The following is a 20,028-nucleotide window of genomic DNA, read 5'->3' on the forward strand; positions in this document are numbered from 1 at the left end:
TTTGGCGTACCGCAGGGCAGTATTCTTGGGCCTAAACTTTTTCTTTGCTATATAAATGAGTTATGCCAAATGAAATTAGGAAATTGTCGAATTGCATCTTACGCTGACGACACTACACTCACCTTCTATGCATCCACATGGGACCAACTTTTCAACCTTGCACAGAGGGGCTTTGATAGGGTTTCTCAATGGTTAATGGCCAACAGCCTCACTCTTAATGAGGACAAAACGAAATACATGCTGTTTTCCATTCGTAACTGGGCCGAAATGGCTGGTATATCGCAGTCTATCATTGCTCACAAATGCGTCTTCCCAACACACTTAACTTGTGACTGTCCAACCATTTCTTCTGTCCAAACAATAAAATATCTCGGTGTTCATATTGACTCAAATTTAAGATTTAAACAACATATACATGCGGTATCACTAAGAGTCAGGAAATTGACCTATTTATTCAAACAATTACGTGACGTGGCAGATAAAAGTACAATTAATATGGTCTATGATGCTTTGGCTAAGTCAATAATAACGTACTGCATTTCCACTTGGGGTTGATGTACCAAAACAGATATGATAGAATTGGAAAGGGCGCAAAGGCTTATACTCAAAGTAAGCTTGTCTAAACCGCGACTTTATCCCACAAATAAACTTTATCAAGAGGCAGGAGTATTGACTGTTAGACAGCTATATATATCGGCAACGGTTACGCGTATACTATACATTCTACCCTTCTCGCGAATCTAAAGAAGGATATTGCAGATGAAAGAAGAAAGTACGCAGTTTGTGAGCGTATATTCGTAAATACGTCTTTTGCACATAAATTTTATGACTTTCGTGGAGGAATGTTGTATAATATTATTAATAAGAAATTGGATTTATATAATTGTAGAAAAAAGGAATTTCAACTAAAACTTAAAGAATGGTTCATTGATTTAGATTATGAGGCTACGGAGAGCATTTTGGAAATTATGTCTTAAAAAAATAAAAAAAATAAAAAAATTACAATAATAAAATTAATAAATAAATATATATATGTATAACAGAAGACTGTGTAACTTCACATTGTAATATCGGAAGTAACAAGGGGACCTGGTGACCCAAGATACAGGTTCCGGCCTAGTTTGAGTCTCCAGGACTCCAACAAGTTTTTGTAATTGTTTTCTCTTTTTTACTATTATTGTGTTATCTATTGTGTAACTCCCGATCTCGTAAAGTAAACTCCAGAATCATATCCTTGTAAACGCACATATTGACAACGATTATTTAAGTAACTAGAAAAAAAGACAAGAAGCTCCTGCGAAAATCCAACAATCGCTAGTTTTTCCAACAGCTTCTCATTATCCACGATGTCAAAGGCTTTTTTATAATCGAAGTAAGCCACATCGACCTGCTTACCCATATCAAGTTGTGAACAGACATAGTCTACATGCGCTACCAAGTTAGTCGTGGTGGATCGAGCGCGGTGAAAACCATGTTGACTGTCATGCAGTTTGTGGACGATTTGGCAACTGATGCGATCGCTAAGAATTGCCTCAAAGACCTTAGCAAATACGAATGGGACTGCAATGGGTCGGAAGGATGAAACATCCATGCCTCCCTCACCTTTAGGAATAGGAGTGACTCTCGATAATTTCCAGCTATCGGGATATTTAGATTGCGAAAGTGACAGATTGAAAAGATGCATAAGAGGCCCTCCCAGAACCGATATACAGTCTTTTACTAAAAATACAGGAATACCATCATGTCCACCAGATGATCGTGGCTTAAGGCATCTTACCGCCCTTTCCAACTCGGTCTCATCAACTGTTACGATTGAGATAGAGGTGGCCTCATAATGACCATACGCAGCTCTGACAGCGGTATCTGCATTTAGCATAGGTCTATTAGCTTGAAATACAGATGCAAAGTATTTGGCAAAGGCGTCAGCCGCTGCTCGAGTCAAGCAGTCACTTCTGTATTTTCATACATATATGCATACAATATATTTTTTCTGTCTTTTTTCTTATCCTTTACATATTTCCAGAAATGCGCCTGGTCATTAATTTTTCCTTATACTTCGGGCGTCCACCTAGTGGGTTACCACAAAAGTGACTTAAATGATTCATGGTCTAAAGTACACCAAAACGACAGTTTGATTATTTGGAGCACTGCGCTGTCACATAGTGGGAGCACTGCGGCGACACTTATTCAAATTTAGTTAGCTCGTTCGTTGTTATTTTTAACTTGGTCCTTTGCAATAAAACCTTAGTCATTTCCATCGCACGTATTTTCTTTGTCGCCTCACACTTACCTTACATTTTCTAAAACTATTTTATTTATATAAAAACTAGCTTTTGCCCGCGGCTTCGCCCGCGCAAATGTATTTTAGATTACAAGGATATGCCATAAAATTTCACCCATTTTCTAATCCCGTATCGTGCGGGACTGTTTTAAGTTAATATTTGATTTAAATTCATAATGGCTTCTCCCGTCTTGTCCCGTCTCTTCTCGTTCTGTTCCGTCCCGTCCCAACCTGTTGTGTCTCGTCCTGCCCCGTCCAGTCGGCGGCTGGCAACCCCGGAGCGTAATTGTCATATTCATTGCTCCGTATTTAAAATTTGTAAATTTAATTAAAATACACTAAAAATAAGTAAAAAATAAAATAAATTCATTGAATGCACATAGTGTAATTGTAATATTTAATTTTTAAGGTCAAATTCGGTGTATCTTGTGAAAAGATAGTGTTCAAAGTTGACGTTCTGTGGGTAACTGTTGCCGGTTTTATTTTACAACTTTTACAAGGTAAGAACTGTACAATAGTTACTTTTCCTCACGAATTTATATCAATCACCGCGTCCTTGTGCACTGTTTTGCGCAATTTTTATTAAATATCTTACGAAATCACTTATTTCCTATACCGAATTTGACGTTTGTTTACTTTTGAATTAGGTTAGGTTTTAGTACGGTAGTCGGTTTTGCTGGTATTATTTTACACACATCAAACTCTCATTGTCTTCCTTATACTTATAACATCTTATTTTGTAAAATATGTCGTCCTCAACCCGTGCTGTGACCGCTCGTCAGCTGGAAATGCAACTGAAGGAAGCCTTAGTTCAACTCAAGGCTGAGAAAAAGGACAATGAGCAATTATTACTGGAAAGGGAAGACAATGAACGTGAATATGAATTGATGCGAAATAAAAATCTAAAGCTCGAACAACATCTTGCTGAGAGTCTTAATAATTGTGATGACTTAACCGGGCAGCTTAACCGACTTAATTTAGTGGTAGATTCTTTCCGCCAATGCAGTGATACGTATGAGCAGACACTCAGACGTGTTACTGAATTAGAAAGGGAGCTGAGTGAGGCATATGAGCTGATAAATAGACACGAGCAAGATGCCCAGTCGCATCAGTCAAAGGAGGTGTCCAGCCTCTTTGATGAGCTCATTGAAAGTAGACTTATGTCACCCTCAGTTGATTCCTCAATTATTGATCTCACTAGTGACACTTCTTATGATAATATGTATAAAAACAAACCAAAACTTGATATGAGCCATAATAAATTAAAAAAATACCTAAAATTCTCTAAAAAAATTAGGAAATGTAAATATCAATGAAAAAATAATAACATAAGGAAATCATGCTTAATAAAAAGCAGTTCATTGAACTGTAGGTTACAAAGGGAAATCAGCTCTTGCAATCAAAAAATGGGAGAAAATCAAGAGGCATATGAGGTTGATAGGATCAGATTGGAGACTCATGTCATAAAATTACAGGATGACTATTCTAAACTGTTTAATAAATATGATAAACAAAGACAGCAAAATACTGAGCATCTGTTGGCTGTAGAAAAGTTGATTCATGACAGTACATTTAACCAGGAGACTCTTGAATTCTTATCAAAAGAATGTACCTGCGGGCAATTCAACAAGCCCGATATCAATGATTCTACCTTGCTTTCACCCACTCCCAGTGCCGGTAATTTGCTTGATACTTATTCCAACTCTGAACCCTGTAAACCTCATTATAATTATAATACAGTGCTATTTTCTGACGGTATTGGTAGCAATATGGGTAAATATTTTTGTGATACCCTAAATCAGTCTTTTATAAATTACTGCATGCCAAATGCATCTTTTACCCAAATTATTGAGAGAATTAATAATGTAAATTTAAATAATAAATCCACCATAGTAATATTAATTGGTGATAGTTTTAAAATTGGCAGGAAAGATATAATTAACTGTTTTGAATCATTGAATAAATTAAAAGTTAACCAAATAATTTTATGTGCTTTTCCATATATGAGTTGCCAGTCTCCAAAACTTAATAAAAACATTCACCTACTCAATAATTTTATGCATTCGTTGACATGTCGTCACAGTGACAAATTTGTGTTTTTTGACACAAACAATTTCATAGGTGATTGTTTTAAGACCAATGATAGAATATTTCTATCCAGATACCATAAGAACAAAATTGCTACATTGGTAGCTAGTAATATTAATGTTTGGACGAGTTTACATTGTAAGCGAAATATTAATTATAAGTTGACTACAGAATTGCCAACTCTGTGTGATGGTAACTCTGTTGACTTGACAGTTAATTTAAACTGCACACTCAGACAACGGAAAACCCTCGAGGGTTAAGAATTATCCATCAAAATATACAAGGTCTTCCCGGCAAAGAATTAGAAGTACAACTAGTTTTAGAAGAATTAAATGTGGACATTTTATGTTTGACTGAGCATTGGCTCATGGAGGGGGAGATGATGTTCAGCCTAAACAATTATAATATTGTGAGCTGCTTAAACAGAAAGTCTGCAATTAGAGGTGGGTCTATGATATTTATCAAATGCGGTCTTCGCTGTAAAGAGCGAACAGACATAACCAGACTTTCGGTTGAGCGGTGTGCCGAAGTGACCTGTGCCGAGCTAGATCATCATATAATTGTTTGTGTGTACAGTCCCCCAAACAGTGAATTTAAACAATTTTTAAAAATAATGGATCAAGTGTTACATGTTACCTCAAAATGTAACAAAAAATTAATTATTTGTGGTGATTTTAACATTGACATTTTAGTTAAATCAACTGTTAGTATACAATTTATTAATTTGTTTAAATCTTATAATTTAGAGTATGTTTTTTCGAACCAACCCGAATAACATCTACATCTGCCAAGTGTCTGGATAATTTTTTTTGCAATAATCTTTTTATACGGAAATCAATTATTCACAAATTGCCCTCGGATCACACCGGTCAATATGTTACCTTTGAGAAAGAGTCCTTAAACAATTTAAATAATGATAAAATTATGTGTAGACCTCTTTCTTCCAAAAACATAAGAAAATTTAAAATAAACATTGCAAATCAATTAAATACTTTAACATATTCTGGAAATAATCCTAATGAACATTATAACAATTTATTTAATATGATTTCTGCTGAATACTCAAAAAGGTTCAAGCAGAAACAAGTCAATATTCGTAATAGATTACAGTTCAGTGAATGGGCTACATTAGGTATTCACAAGAGTAGGAATAAGTTATATGACTTATATGCCCAGAAACAATACAATTTTGACCCCAGTTTTGTAGAATATGTCAAAAATTATTCAAAATTATTTAAAAAAGTTTGCAGTTTGCAGGCAAGCCAAGTCTTTTCACATAAGTAGTAAAATAAACAACGCACCAAATAAAATTAAAGAAACATGGAACATTATTAATAAAGAATCTGGCAAAATCAAAGATAGAGACAGTATTAAACAAATATCATCCGGTAACAAAAGTATTTCTAAAACTCAGGACATAGTAAATGCTTTTGATAATTTCTTTGCAAAAATCCCTGTGGAGCTAACTTCTGACGTTGACTCTTGTCCATTGCGCGCTGAAACCCTACTTAATAATAACACAACTCCCATCAAATCTGTCTTTAAATTTAAATATGTTAACTCTGATAATATATTAAAGGCGTTCAAACAACTTAATTTGAAAAAGTCTGAAGACCATTGGGGTATGTCTGTTAGTATCATAAGTCAAATCATAGATATTATTGCATCTGATCTAGCTTTTATATTTAATGAATGTATTGATGAGGGTATTTTTCCAAATTTAATGAAATGTAGCAAATTAATACCTCTTTTCAAAAAAGGGGAGAAAACAGTCCTTGGCAATTATAGACCTATTTCTATATTGCCAGTTTTGAGCAAGGTGTTTGAGAAGATGATGCTTAATCAAATGCAACAATATTTTAAAATCAATAACATTTTCCATTCCCAACAATATGGGTTCACTGCCGGGAAGTCCACCACTGATGCGGGAGTAGCACTTGTTACTCAAATCTATGACGCGTGGGAGAGTTCACAGGATTCAGTTGGAGTCTTTTGCGATCTCTCTAAAGCATTTGATTGCGTAGATCATCAGACACTTTTGCGTAAACTTCGTCAATATGGGTTTGACCACAAATCAACTAAACTAATGGCATCCTATTTGACTGATAGGCTTCAAACTGTAGATATTAATGGAGTAAAGTCAAGCGGATCAAGCGTCTCAATGGGTGTTCCTCAGGGCTCAATTTTAGGACCATTCCTCTTCTTGGTATATGTCAATGACCTGCCTTTTATGGTGGAAAAACAGGCGGGTATAGTGCTGTTTGCCGATGACACTTCTTTAATATTTAAATTAGATCGCCATAGCGAAAATGTAAGTTCGGTTAATAATATACTGTCGGCCATATCTATCTGGTTCTCAACCAACAATCTTCTTTTAAATGCTAATAAGACCCAATGCATTAAATTTACCCTTCCAAACGTAAGGCAGGCCAATACTGACATAATACTGGAAGGCCAGAAATTAGAATTTGTTGAAAATACAAAGTTTTTAGGAATCATAATTGATGCAAAGCTACAGTGGGGTGCTCATATTTCTAAACTATCCAATAGACTTAGCTCTGCCGCTTATGCTGTTAGGAGGATCCGACAATTGACAGATGTAGCTACAGCTAGGCTTGTTTATTTCAGCTATTTTCATAGCTTGTTATCTTATGGTTTACTTTTATGGGGTAGCGCGGCTGATATACAAACTATTTTTATAATTCAGAAAAGGGCCGTTCGCGCAATTTACGGCTTAGGACCAAGAGACTCGTTAAGACAACTCTTTAAGAAAATAAACATACCTACAGTAGCGTCCCAGTACATTTTTGATCTGATAATGTATGTTAGGAAAAATACCTCTTTTTTTCAAAAAGTTAGTGCCACAACTGATAGAAATTTACGTAATAAACATAAATTAGTCATGCCGTTTCATAGGCTTAGCAAAGTCAGTAAATCATTTATGGGGCACTGTATACGATTTTATAATAGGTTGCCGGAGTCTGTTCTTGATATGCCCAACCGAAAATTCAAAGAGTATGTAAAGAAAGTACTTTGTGAGAAGGCTTATTATAGGACTGATGATTACCTTAATGATAAAAACATCTGGCTCGAGCTTGGCACAGGAACCTCGTAATTAATTGTAGTTTGATTTGAACTTAAATCAAAATTTCAGTACACTCTGTACATAAATCTTTTTAAAATAGGCAATCCATAAAATTCAATATTATATATATTTTCAATATTAAATCTCATAAATATATAAATCTCCCGTGAACAATGTATTCTCCCGTCCACATTCTATTCTAAGTATAATTTAATATTGTGAAGTTGACGTTGTTGAAGAAAATGCTGCAGTGCAGTTTGTTACCGCTTCTTCTGCACTGACGCCTTGGAAGCGGCAGTAAACTTAGTTTTTAAGTAATATATTTGACGTCAACCAAGTTGTTAAACCATACGACAATTATTAAGCGATATAATAATATCCTATAATAATGAATAAAAAATTTTGAATTTTTGAATTTTGAATTTTGAGTCCTATCCTGTCCCATCCCATCCTATTTAGTGCCATCCTGCTTTCCGCAACTGATACGTATTTTTTACTAACCAATATTTAAGACTTCTCGCACTTCGACACCCATCAAAAAACGAAGTTTCATACAAACTTCCAACCCACATTTTTCGCCCTTGAGATGCAGTTTTCAAAATCCAATGTTTTAATGATTATTTCATACTAACCAAAATTTAATTCTAAAATTTCATGTGCCCAACGTTAAAATTGTCGAAATTCCGCGATAGGAATGAAATTTTTTAAATCTTATTACTGTATTCGAATTTTTTTATAAACAAATCTTACATTTCATGTGTCCAACATTAAAAATGACAAAGTTTCATACAAACTTACTACCCCTATAGGAATGCAATTTTCAAAATCCAATAAATGAATCAATAATTTAATCTAACCGTGAATTTAAATCAAATTAATAATTCAAAAAAAAATCTACTAGACCAAATATTATAGAACTTAACCTACTTCTAAACCTATAATACTACAGAATTGCAGATCTAAACCCTAAACATGAATAGGTACCTCTAATCCTATAAATAAGTACTATATAAATACAGACTCAAACAAATAAAAATAAACAAATTCAAATTAATATTTAATTAAACCATCCAAAACAACAACTCAAAATCAACCAATGAACATATTTCAATTTTCAATACAAATGAACAAAACACAACGAAACGTCTTCATGCATGAATACGAAACGACTAACAACTTATCAACTAAGGTTGAAATTGCTTTCAAAATCATAGAAGTCTTATTGATTGTCGAACGACAAACGATAGCGACTTTTAAATTACATGGTGGCGCCATCTATTGCTACATTATCAAACAAATTGTTCATTGAAGGAATAAATTTTCTAATCTTTTGCATATCAAAAATTAACACTTATTAGGATTCCGTCGTACCTTAAGGGTAAAAATGGGACCCTATTACTCGACTTCGGTGTCCGTCTGTCCGCTCACCCATCCTCCTGTCACCAGGCGTGTCTCATGATCCGTATTAGCTAGACAGGTGACATTTTCACAGATTATAAATTTCTGTTGACGTTAAAATAAAAATACTAAAACTGTATACATACCAAATTTCATCAAAATCGGTCTAGATAGGCCGTAAAAGCGGAACGATGATTCACCCCCCCTTAAACTGTTTTGGGGGTTATTTTTTGAAAAAAAAAGTAGCCTATGTTTAAACGCGTATCTTAATCAATATGCATTTCAAATTTTATTAAAATCAGTTCAGCGGTTCAGGCGTGAAAGCCGAACGATGATTTTCATACAAACTTTCACCCCCCCCCCCCCCCCCCCATTTGACTATTTTGGAGGTCGATTTTCGAAAAAAAAAGGAGCCTATGTTTGAACGCGATTCTTAAACTATATACATATCAAATTTCATCAAAATCGGTTCAGCGGGTCAGGCGTGAAAGCGGAACGATGATTTTCATACAAACTTTCACCCCCCCATTTGAGTATTTTGGGGGTCGATTTTTGAAAAAAAAAAAACGTAGCCTATGTTTGAACGCGGGTTTTAAACTATATACATACCAAATTTCATCAAAATCGGTTCAGTGGTTCGGCCGTGAAAGAGGAACAGACAGACAGACAGACTTTCGCATTTATAATATTAGTACGGATAGCAAAAGCTCTACCTTGTAAAGTAAATATTTCGTCTTTAGGAACGAAAACACTTATTTATTTCCGAGACTTCCTTGTTAGAAATATTATTAGTCTCTTCGTTTGTTATATAATAGTTTTTGAATCACTTTATTCATTAAGTTCTTACCACATTATATCACTAGCGCATTACCGAGGCGCCGCTACCCGATACGCGTTGCCAAATATGGCAGGGTCGCCATGTAGGGAGGCAAGATACGTGAACAAATAAAACTACTGCATTCGATTGAAGACGAATGTTTAATGCCAATTAAACAAGGATTACATCGATAATATAAGATAGTATAACACATAAGTAGTACTTACATATTAGGTACACACTTCATTCCAAATTGTTTTCAAACCCCAAAACCCCTTAGAAACCCCTAAATTAAGACTCATAAATTACAAAACAAAGACAAAAGTTCACTAACTAATAAATCTCTAGCTTCAGTATTGGGAATTGTTCAACATCCCATTTACCATCCCCCCCAAATAGTCAGAAGTAAACTACCCCTCAAATCTTCCCTTTATTTTGGAAAAACAGTAGATATTGTAGTTGGTAAAATTGTAAATAAAGAAGAAACCGATCTTTTCTGAAATAATTACCTACGCATTAACCTGTTTTAAAATTATCAAATACAGAAAGATCATTAAAAAATCTCTGTTATTGCAAACTATATAAATTGTAAAGTATATAGCATCTAAGATATTTATAAAATTGGCCTAAGCGGAAATAGGCCTAGACCGCAACAATAACTTGGTAATAGCGAGCCCGGTGCGGTCGGAGTAGGGTAGTGCCGGCCTATTACGTATCGCGGTGCACAGCGACCCAACTGGAAAGAACACACCCGCGTACGGCCCACACTAAACTGCGGTAGATCTAGACTAAAACTTTAATAAATCACGTAATTGTATACGTAAGTTTAATCTAAATATAAATATACGTATAAATAAACAATTGCATAAACAATTCCCAAAAATCAACTACACTATATATCCACATAGACCTTACACACATTAGATAACAATAGTTACTTGGTTGCCTCTTTTGAATTTAGTAGTAAATGTTAATTCCTATCCTATCCCTATCCTGATCATATAGACATTGTATATACATATATATACACATATATATATATATATATATATATATATATATATATATATATATATATATATATATATATATATATATACATATTATAGCGGGCAACATTGTAGGCCCTTCCGGGGAGACATCGCGTCACCCTGCGCCCCCCCTCGTCCATACCATGCCGTTCCCAGCGCCCGCGCAGAGGACCGCCCGTGCGCCTCATTGAACAAGTCAGTCTTTAAACAACGCGCGGACCGGTGCGGTATGCACCTCTTATTAGCGAGCGAGTTTTGTTATTTCTTTTTATAAGTTACCGAAGTAAAGTTGTTATCCCGTAGTTGGCTTTTACTTCTCAATCTCGCCCCGCTATATTGGCGCCTTCAACGTGTGGGCCGTGTGCTCTTTTAGTGATTCGCGTGTGTTGTTTGTTGTTCACGTGTTCTACGACGGCAAGACGCCGTTTGTCACGTAGTCACGGAAGACTCAAAAGCTGGACATAGTTTCGCGACAGAAGTGTTTGTTATATTCCGCGAACAGCATAATTTATTTAGGTTTTGTATCTAAACTGTTTTGTGTACCTATCGTGACAGCGTGTCTGTTTGTTCCCACGATAGTGGACAGTTTACGTACCTAAAAACCGTTTTAATAATACAAAAAGTTACCAAAAATAGTTTCGTGTACCATAATACTTTCTTTTTTTTTTTGCTTTTTTTTTCGGGTAGCCAAAGAAAACTATACACAAGTTGTTCCAATTTAAATTTATTTATTAATTATTTTAAATTCACTATTTTACCTTGCAATACTGTTATCTTGCTCCCCTTAGTGCAGTTTTTCTGGGGTATTATAATCCATAAGCCATATGCACTAATTAGCATATAATAAAGCACTCACTGTCGGCTTGCACAACACTTTCTCACTGCCTACTATTTTCATCACTTCACATCTGTAAATCCCACAAGATGACCTCCTTAGAAGCCGTCCAACAGATCCAGAAATCTCTCCAGACCGATCTACTGCGGAGAATGACTGAATTTGAGAACCAGCTGAAGATGTCAAAGGAGCCAGCATCACTCAACAAGCTCTGGGAAGACTACAGTAAGTTTAAGAGTGATGTCCGTGATATCATGCAGCTTCTCCAACAACAGCTTGAGGAGTTAGTCAGATCCGTAGACAATATTGAGATGAGGCATCGGAGAAGATGTTTACTGTTTGGAGGCATCAAGGAAGCTGAAAATGGCGCAAATGAAGATGCTTCTGCAGTAATCTCCGCCATCCTAGGCGAAAGGTTTCATATGGAGGGGATCTCGTCTAGTTCTTTTGAAGCGTGTCATAGAATGGGATCAAAGAACAATAGCCGTCCCAGGCCAATTCTTGTGCGTTTTGTTTGTCCTACCATAAAGAACACTGTATGGCGTAAGAAGACAGTCCTCAAAGGAACGACGACAGTAGTTTCCGAGTTCCTCACCCGTCGTCGGCAGGCTCTGTTCACCGAGGCTCGTAGGCGATTCGGCATGACCAAATGCTGGACATTCGATGGTTCCATTTTTGTTAAACCACCCTCGGGGAAGCCCATCAGCATAAATGCACTGGAGGATCTAGATCAGGCCGGAAATGCATTTGCGGAAACTGCACCTGTTGCTTCCTCATCTGGGACTGGGGTGGTTTTAAAACAACATCGCCAACATCCCCCCAAGACGTGCGAAGTTGCACCTGGGTCTGGTGACAGACAGCAGCGAGCGAAACGAGCGGCTACCAAAATTAAGTAGTAAATTGCTTTAATTACGTACTTATTCAATTATTTTTTCTCTTTTTGGTAAATATTACTATTTCCTGTAGGTAGTTGTTTATTCAGTGTTGTATAGTTTGTTTACATTTTTCGCCATAGCTACCTACCTACTTTGTTTTGTACGTTAACTGTCACGGGCTGTCAGTGTCATTTGTGAATGACATTGACATTTTGGTAATATTGATTTTTTAAACTGTTGACGTGACGTAATTTTTGTGTAAGCCGGCAGACCAATGCTGAATTTGGCTTTTATTTATTTTTAAATTAAATTAGATTTACATATATATATATATATATTTATTTATTAATATTTATATTATTATAACATTATTATGGATGATTCTTTTCATACTGCTTGTAGTGATAATGACTCCACATTTCACGACAGTGATTCACTTCACACTCTTTTAAATAATGACCTGTTACCTGTCAAAAAGTATTTTAATGTATGCCATATAAATGCACAGAGTGTACCAGCACATTATTCAAGTCTTCTGGATCTTGCTTCCGTTGAACACCTTGATGCAATTCTGATCTCTGAAACTTGGCTTAACTCTAGTTTGAACTCATCTTTTTTTACAGTTCCAGGATTTATAATCATAAGGAATGATCGAGGTATTGGTCGAGGCGGTGGTGTGGCCATATACTTACGTAGCCATTTTCCGTATAAGTTACTGAGCAAATCCACTTATTCGCACACTGCATCCCCGGAGTACCTCTTTTTAGAAGTGGAAGTAAATCGGGTAAAATTGTTTCTTGGGGTTTTTTACTCCGCCCCCAATTCAAATTCAAAAATTTCAAATTCAAAATTTATTTATTTCGGATAACAGGATCCATTTGTTTAGTAACAATGGTACTTATAAATATGTTAGTATAAAAACATAGACAACACAAAAAGAAATAAAAATAAAAACATAAAAAATAAAATCAGTAAATCATGTACTTGCGAGGCACTCCGTGCGGATGATCACGTACACCAATACGACAGTCTTCTATTTCCGTCATCACCCGGACGAAGTGTCTCAGCAGAGGTGCATTGAGATCCTGAGCCACTATTTTCAGGATACTGTTTTCACTCCCCCGCACCCTCCTTAGCATAGATGACACTCTCTTTCTAATTATGGCATGAAACCCATCCGTTTGGGCCTGAGCAAACATACCGGAGGCGCTGCAAAAGCGAGGGAGTTTCAACATCATCCTGAAAATGTTATTATACTGTATGCGCAGTGTATTTAGCGATTTTTTAGTGTAACTAAACCAAAGGCTGCCCGTGTACATACTCTGACAGTAGGCTTTAAAGAGTGTTATTTTTACTTGGTCTGAACAACGGGCGAACCTTCTTATCAGCATATTTCCGCGAATCGCCAGAGACCTGCGCTCCCTCTCTATATCTGCATCGTCCCTAAGGTCATCAGTGAGAATATGTCCCAGGTAACGGAATTGATAAACACGCGTCAATTTCACCCCGTTTAATACGGGGGAGATGTGTTCAGGACATTTACCACCGGCCTTAAAGATCATGTACTGACTCTTCTTAACATTGTATATGAGACCATGTGCCTTGGCATATGACTCACATACCTCTAACAGCTCTGCAATGGCCCTCACAGTCGGTCCCAGCACCACCATGTCGTCTGCGTAACTAAAGTTGTTAGCATTAACACCCCCCACCCAGCATCCGACACGCCTGCTGCTAAGCTCAACTATGAGATCATTAACATACAGGTTGAAGAGTGTAGGAGACGATATCCCCCCCTGTCTCACTCCACACTCCAACCCGTATGGCTCAGAGATACTGTTCGACCATTTCACAGAATTGGTTTGGTTTGCATACCAATACCGAAACAAATTAATCAACTGAACCGGTATACCCCTGTCCCTCATTTTTCCCCAGAGCACATCGTATGAAACGAGATCGAAGGCTTTGGAGAGATCTAAGAAACAGGCGTACACCGGTGTCTTGCGGTTGGTGTAATAGTGGACGGTGTGCTTGAGAGCCAGAATTGCGCTTTCAGTGGATAGTTTCGGTCGAAAACCGAACTGGGCGTCGTGTATTTTTAGGTACTTCTGTAAACAAGAATCAAGCAAACCGTCCAATACCTTGGCCACGATAGTTGCGAGAGAGATTGGACGATAATTGTTTCTATCTGAGATGTTACCTGTCTTGTTTTTAGCTATTGGCACAACTATTGTTTTCATAAGATTAGCTGGTAGGTACGAATGTCTAAAACACATATTAAAAAACAAAGACAGGACCCTCGGCAGATGACTCCCCGCATACTTCAAATGCTCAATACTAAGTCCGTCGTGCCCCGGGGACCTGCCTCTGCACATACCCGTTATTATGTCATTTACATGACCCGCAGTAAACAAAAGCAATGGCTCAATCCCCGGGTGACTCAGAACAGCATCAAAACCTGCAGTGGATTGACCCAGAGGGGACCGCACCTGAAAATGTTCTCTGAACATGTTTGCGATCTCCTCAGCGTCGCTCTTTCCGTCTACACACACAGGCAGTCCCGGTCCCTTACCCAGTACATTTGTGGCCTTCCAAAATTTCCCAAAATTCTTATCCGCTCTTAATTTTGCTATTTTGTCCATTTTGATTTGGTCCTGATTGTTTTGGCACCATTTTAATCTACCCTTGTAAATTTTCCTAGACTCACACATTTGATCGTAAAATGGGCCTGCGGCCGGCCTATTATGGAATACCCATATGCCAAATCTGAACCGGGCCTCCCTGTGTGCGTCTCTCACATGGCTATTCCAACCACACAATACCTTATTTTTGACAACCATATTACATTTATGACGTTCTTTAGTTTTGGTTGCCGCTTCTGTTAATATGAGAACTATCTGTTCATACATCCCATCCAAGATACGTTTATGATCCGCCAAGTCACATGACCCGCTGCTACACTCCTCCAATTCCTTAGGTAAGTCAATATCTCGCAAACACGCATGGCAAAGGCTCTGGTATCTATTTATTTGTGAGTCATCCCTTTCACCCCAAATTACAGCGGAACCCGTTACGCCGCGGGTCATGAGTTTGGGGCTCACGATGTCCATATTGCATTCTACAAACAATGGTAAATGATCAGAGAGAAAGACATCCTCAAGTACACTGACCCTCACAATCGACATCATTGCTGATTGGGATACCACACTATGGTCCAGCCAACTCCTCGTCCCGTGGTAGGAGTCGGAAAAAGTATATGTTCCCGAGTCAACACCTAACATGTCTACATCCGCACAAACCCATAATCTATCCGAGCAGAAGTTATAAAGCTCAGTATAAAAATATTCATTAGGATCTGCATTAAAATCACCTAACAAGTAAACGGTTTCGACATTACAACTCGCCTCAATGGCACTAATTTCACCTAGTACTTCAGTAAAAATCGGCAAGTTATTATGACATCTAGTTGGCATGTAAACTGAAAATACCAGAATATCCCGTCCTCTAAGAGTAAGTTTAACCGCCGCAAGTCTTGGGCTGCTACAATCAATAACACATACCGAATCAAATATACACTTCCTATAGAGTATGGCCAGCCCACCGTAGGGTCTCCCTCTCAGTATACCAGCCGATGAATCCACAGCAGACTTACCGATGTACTCAAAGTCATTACTAACTAAACTGAGCATCGGTATATCGTGCTCTAAAAGCCAGGTCTCCTGTAGACATACCACACTAGACATCGAGCATATAGATCTAATATCCTCAATGGACCTCTTAAAAGATTTACAGTTAAAACTTGCTAAAATAAGGTTATTATTATTATTAGAACTATAATCCATAATTAAGAATCTTTTTTGACTTTAACATTGCGGTCTCCTTGTTTAGTTCCATACAAAAACTTAACAAACCGCCTAAACGTAATGCCATCTGGCCACAGAGCGCCATCTAAAAACATATCAACCCTATTCTTAGGTACAAACAATTTGTACGCATTATATTTTTTCAAAGATTTCATTTTTATCAATTTCAACGACACGCATACGTTTGTTTTTTCTTTAATATAATTAATAATGTCCTCTTCACACGTTTCTTTGCTAACATTTGAGATAAACAAAGGAATTTTCACATCCGCGGCTTTAAATTTAACATCGGGAGCGATCGCTGCGCGACCTTTTTGACCAATCAATTTATATCTTTTAGCCGATTTGGACTGAACAACCTGCCATTCATCATCACTTACTTGCACTTGCGTGCAATTTTTCACCATAAATTCACTTCTTTGATCGCTATAGCTACGCACTCCCGCACAAACACTAGAAACAGCTGATCGATCGCTCACCATTAGCGGATTGTTTACATCTACGCGCTCGCCGCACGTAGCAACAGCACAAACTCCCTCCGTTTGAGGTATTAATGATACTTCGGTTACGCTCACCTGCGCCTCCGCCATCATTGTACATCGCGACGTCTCTGTCTCACTCACTGCGCAGTCTTCTATGGGACCAGTTTTGCTGTCCTTTCCGCTCTCGCATGTCGGAACCGCAGTACAGGCCTCCACGTGTCTCTCGAGATCGTCTGTTGCGTTCACTTGCTCGCGTGTAAAGGAGACAGACTTACTCGGGCGGGTCGATGCACGCGCAGGAGTCGAGTGGTCATTGACCTCATCCGTAGATACCCGCACAGTTTTTATCGGAACATATTGTAGACCTATAGGCCCGCTATTTAAGTCATACAAACTATCTTGCAGACACGCTCCTCTTCTGTTGTTTACCAAACTGCGGGAACGGCAAGCATCCATTGGAATAATCGATGCATGCTTCAAGTTTTCCATCTCATATTTAAGGTTTTCAAACATGTCTATCGTAACGGCTACCTGCTGCAACGAGCTTACTTGGTTCTGAAGTCTCGCAATATCTTTAAGCAAACGTGAGCAATCAATGTGATCAAAACCAACGCTCGGTACGAGATGTAAGTCCTTAGCCACAAATATTGGAAGGACTTCTGCACTCGTCGACTTCATAACACCAATAATATCATCCAAATCTCGCGCCATTCTTTTCTTGCCCTCCTTTCTTCGTATTGGCATTTTCTTGGCATTGGGCAAAGAGTCATACAACAATGACTTCGCTTCCGCAATTTTTTCGACACTGAAAGAGGAACTAACCAACTGATGGATGCTCTCCTCATCCATATAATCTAACACATTAGCCAGAAATGCAAGAAGTTCGTTAATAACAACGTTGCAACTCGCGCACTTTACTATTTTCGAAGTCATAATTGCCTTTATCGATGAGTCACGGTCACAAAGCAACCGCGTCCGCACGCATTCGACTGCGTCGAGCGACTAACCAATGTTTCTCGTTCTAACCTCTATTCTTGTTTCGAATCAGCCTTGGAGCCTTTTGTTGCTTTTCACTCTCATTTCTTATTGCTCGGCGATTTTAATCATAACATGTTAGACGACTCCCTCTCTTCGAAGTTTCTTCAACTCTCTAATTCGTTCAACCTTTCTGTTCTCCACCTTAACGCTATGCATCAGAATCTACATACTGATGACACTTGGCTTGACCTTATTTTAACATCTTCAATCTCTGATGTCCTTCTACACGGTCAATATCCGGCCCCTGAGTTCTCACGTCATGACCTTATCTATGCGTCATACAACATTCATACTAGGAAACACAAGCCTGCTGCTGTGTTGATGCGCAATTATGCTAGACTTAACGAGGAAGCCCTCTGTGTAGACGTCGCTGGCACTGACTGGAGCACGATCGTGGCAGCCGACTCCATAAATGAGAAGGTAAGCCTATTGAATGAGACCATTGTTACACTCTTTGATCGTCATGCCCCACTTCGTATGGTTAAACTTAAAAGACCACCATGTCCATGGATCACTCTGGGAGTTCGAATGGCTATGAGAAAGCGCAATAAAGCATTCAGCAAGTTTAAGCGCGATCGCTCAGAGATTAACTGGACTTTCTACAAAGAGGCAAGAAATCGTTGCAACCAGATGGTAAGATCTGCTAAACGTCATTACTTTCATGACCATATATCCAATTTATCCGCGGCCGACACCTGGAAGTTTCTCAAAAGTCTTGGGTTTGGTAAAAGTGTATCCAAGGCTCTTAACCTTCCTTTCTCCTCTGATGACATCAATGCTCACTTTTCGTCTGCCTCCTGCCTTGATGATACTACTAGAACACAAACCATTTCTAATATTACTTCTATGCCACTCCTTCTTTCCGAGTCTTTTTCTTTCTCTTTGGTATCTTCTGACGATGTGCGCAAAGCATTATTTTCCATTAAATCTAAGGCTGTTGGTCATGATGCTTTTAGTCATCAAATGGTTTTGCTCCTTCTTGATTTCATTCTCCCTGTTCTTACCCATATAATAAATTTTTCGCTGAGTACGGGAGCATTCCCTTCCTTGTGGCGTAAAGTTTTTGTGCTGCCCTTGCCAAAAATCACCAACCCCACTTCATTAAGTGACATTCGGCCCATTTCTATTTTGCCTTATTTTTCAAAAGTTTTTGAAATACTTGCTCTATCCCAATTATCTTCCCTAGTCATGTCCAACAGCCTGCTTAGCCATTTTCAGTCTGGATTCCGCCTTGGTCATAGCACCAGTACTGCCCTGCTCAAGGTTACTGAGGACATTAGACTTGGTATGGACTACGGTAAGATAACTGTGCTTGTCCTTTTAGATTTCTCCAACGCATTCAACACAGTTGACTACGAAGTCCTGCTAGCGCTTATGTCACTCTATAATCTCTCCACGACCGTCCTGGATTGGCTGTCATCCTATCTCCGCGGTCGACAACAAGCTGTCCGCCTCGACCAGACCCTTTCTTCGTGGCGAGATCTGTCTTCTGGTGTCCCTCAGGGTGGAATCCTGTCTCCACTACTCTTCTCTATTTTCATTGATTCCCTTACGACTCGACTTTCCACTTCTTACCATCTATATGCTGACGATCTTCAACTTTACCATTCATGCGATGCTAACGATATTAACTCAGCTGTAGCGTTGTTAAATAATGATCTGTATCACATTGCTGAGTGGTCGAAAGAGTTTGGTATCTTTGTGAACCCGAAAAAGTGTCAGGCTATCATTGTGGGTAGTTCTGGGCAACTTAGCAAGTTAAATTGTGAAACTGTGTCTCCTATTAAATTTGGTCATAATAATATTCCTTTCTGCCCTAGTGTCAAAGATCTTGGGTTGCATATTGACCCCACTTTCAGCTGGGTAAATCAAGTTACCGAAGTAAGTCGCAAAGTAACTGGTACGCTTCGTTCTCTTTACAGATTTAAAAATTTCCTCCCTCAGAACACCAAAAAATTACTCTGTCAATCTCTTATCCTATCTTTAATTGACTATGCAGATGTATGTTACTGTGACTTGAACCAGCAACTTGTCTTAAAGCTGGATAGACTAGCCAACAATTGCATTCGTTTCATATTTGGTTTATGAAAATATGACCATGTCTCCTCCTTTCGTTCTCAGATTGGTTGGCTGCCTATTCCTCTTCGTCGCAAAGCTAGAATCCTATCCATGCTGTATACAATTCTCAACGACCCTTGTGCTCCAGATTATCTTAAATCGAAGTTCCCACTTTTA

The 20,028-nt window shown here is 38.1% G+C and overlaps 2 protein-coding genes across 2 annotated transcripts; one reads left to right on the forward strand and one right to left on the reverse strand.

Moving 5' to 3' along the window:
• The first annotated feature begins 11,624 nt into the window (after nt 1-11,624).
• On the forward strand, nt 11,625-12,658 carry LOC132904280 (uncharacterized). The gene has a single exon (XM_060954210.1). The coding sequence runs from the start codon at nt 11,625-11,627 to the stop codon at nt 12,429-12,431; it is 807 nt and encodes a 268-aa protein (XP_060810193.1). The 3' UTR covers nt 12,432-12,658.
• Nucleotides 12,659-16,254: 3,596 nt separating this feature from the next.
• On the reverse strand, nt 16,255-17,705 carry LOC132904022 (uncharacterized). The gene has a single exon (XM_060953948.1). It carries the CDS (start codon nt 17,686-17,688, stop codon nt 16,255-16,257), a length of 1,434 nt encoding a protein of 477 aa, XP_060809931.1. The 5' UTR covers nt 17,689-17,705.
• Nucleotides 17,706-20,028: the final 2,323 nt, after the last annotated feature.

Source organism: Amyelois transitella, chromosome W (assembly GCF_032362555.1).
Source record: "Amyelois transitella isolate CPQ chromosome W, ilAmyTran1.1, whole genome shotgun sequence".
Classification (NCBI taxonomy): domain Eukaryota; kingdom Metazoa; phylum Arthropoda; class Insecta; order Lepidoptera; family Pyralidae; genus Amyelois; species Amyelois transitella.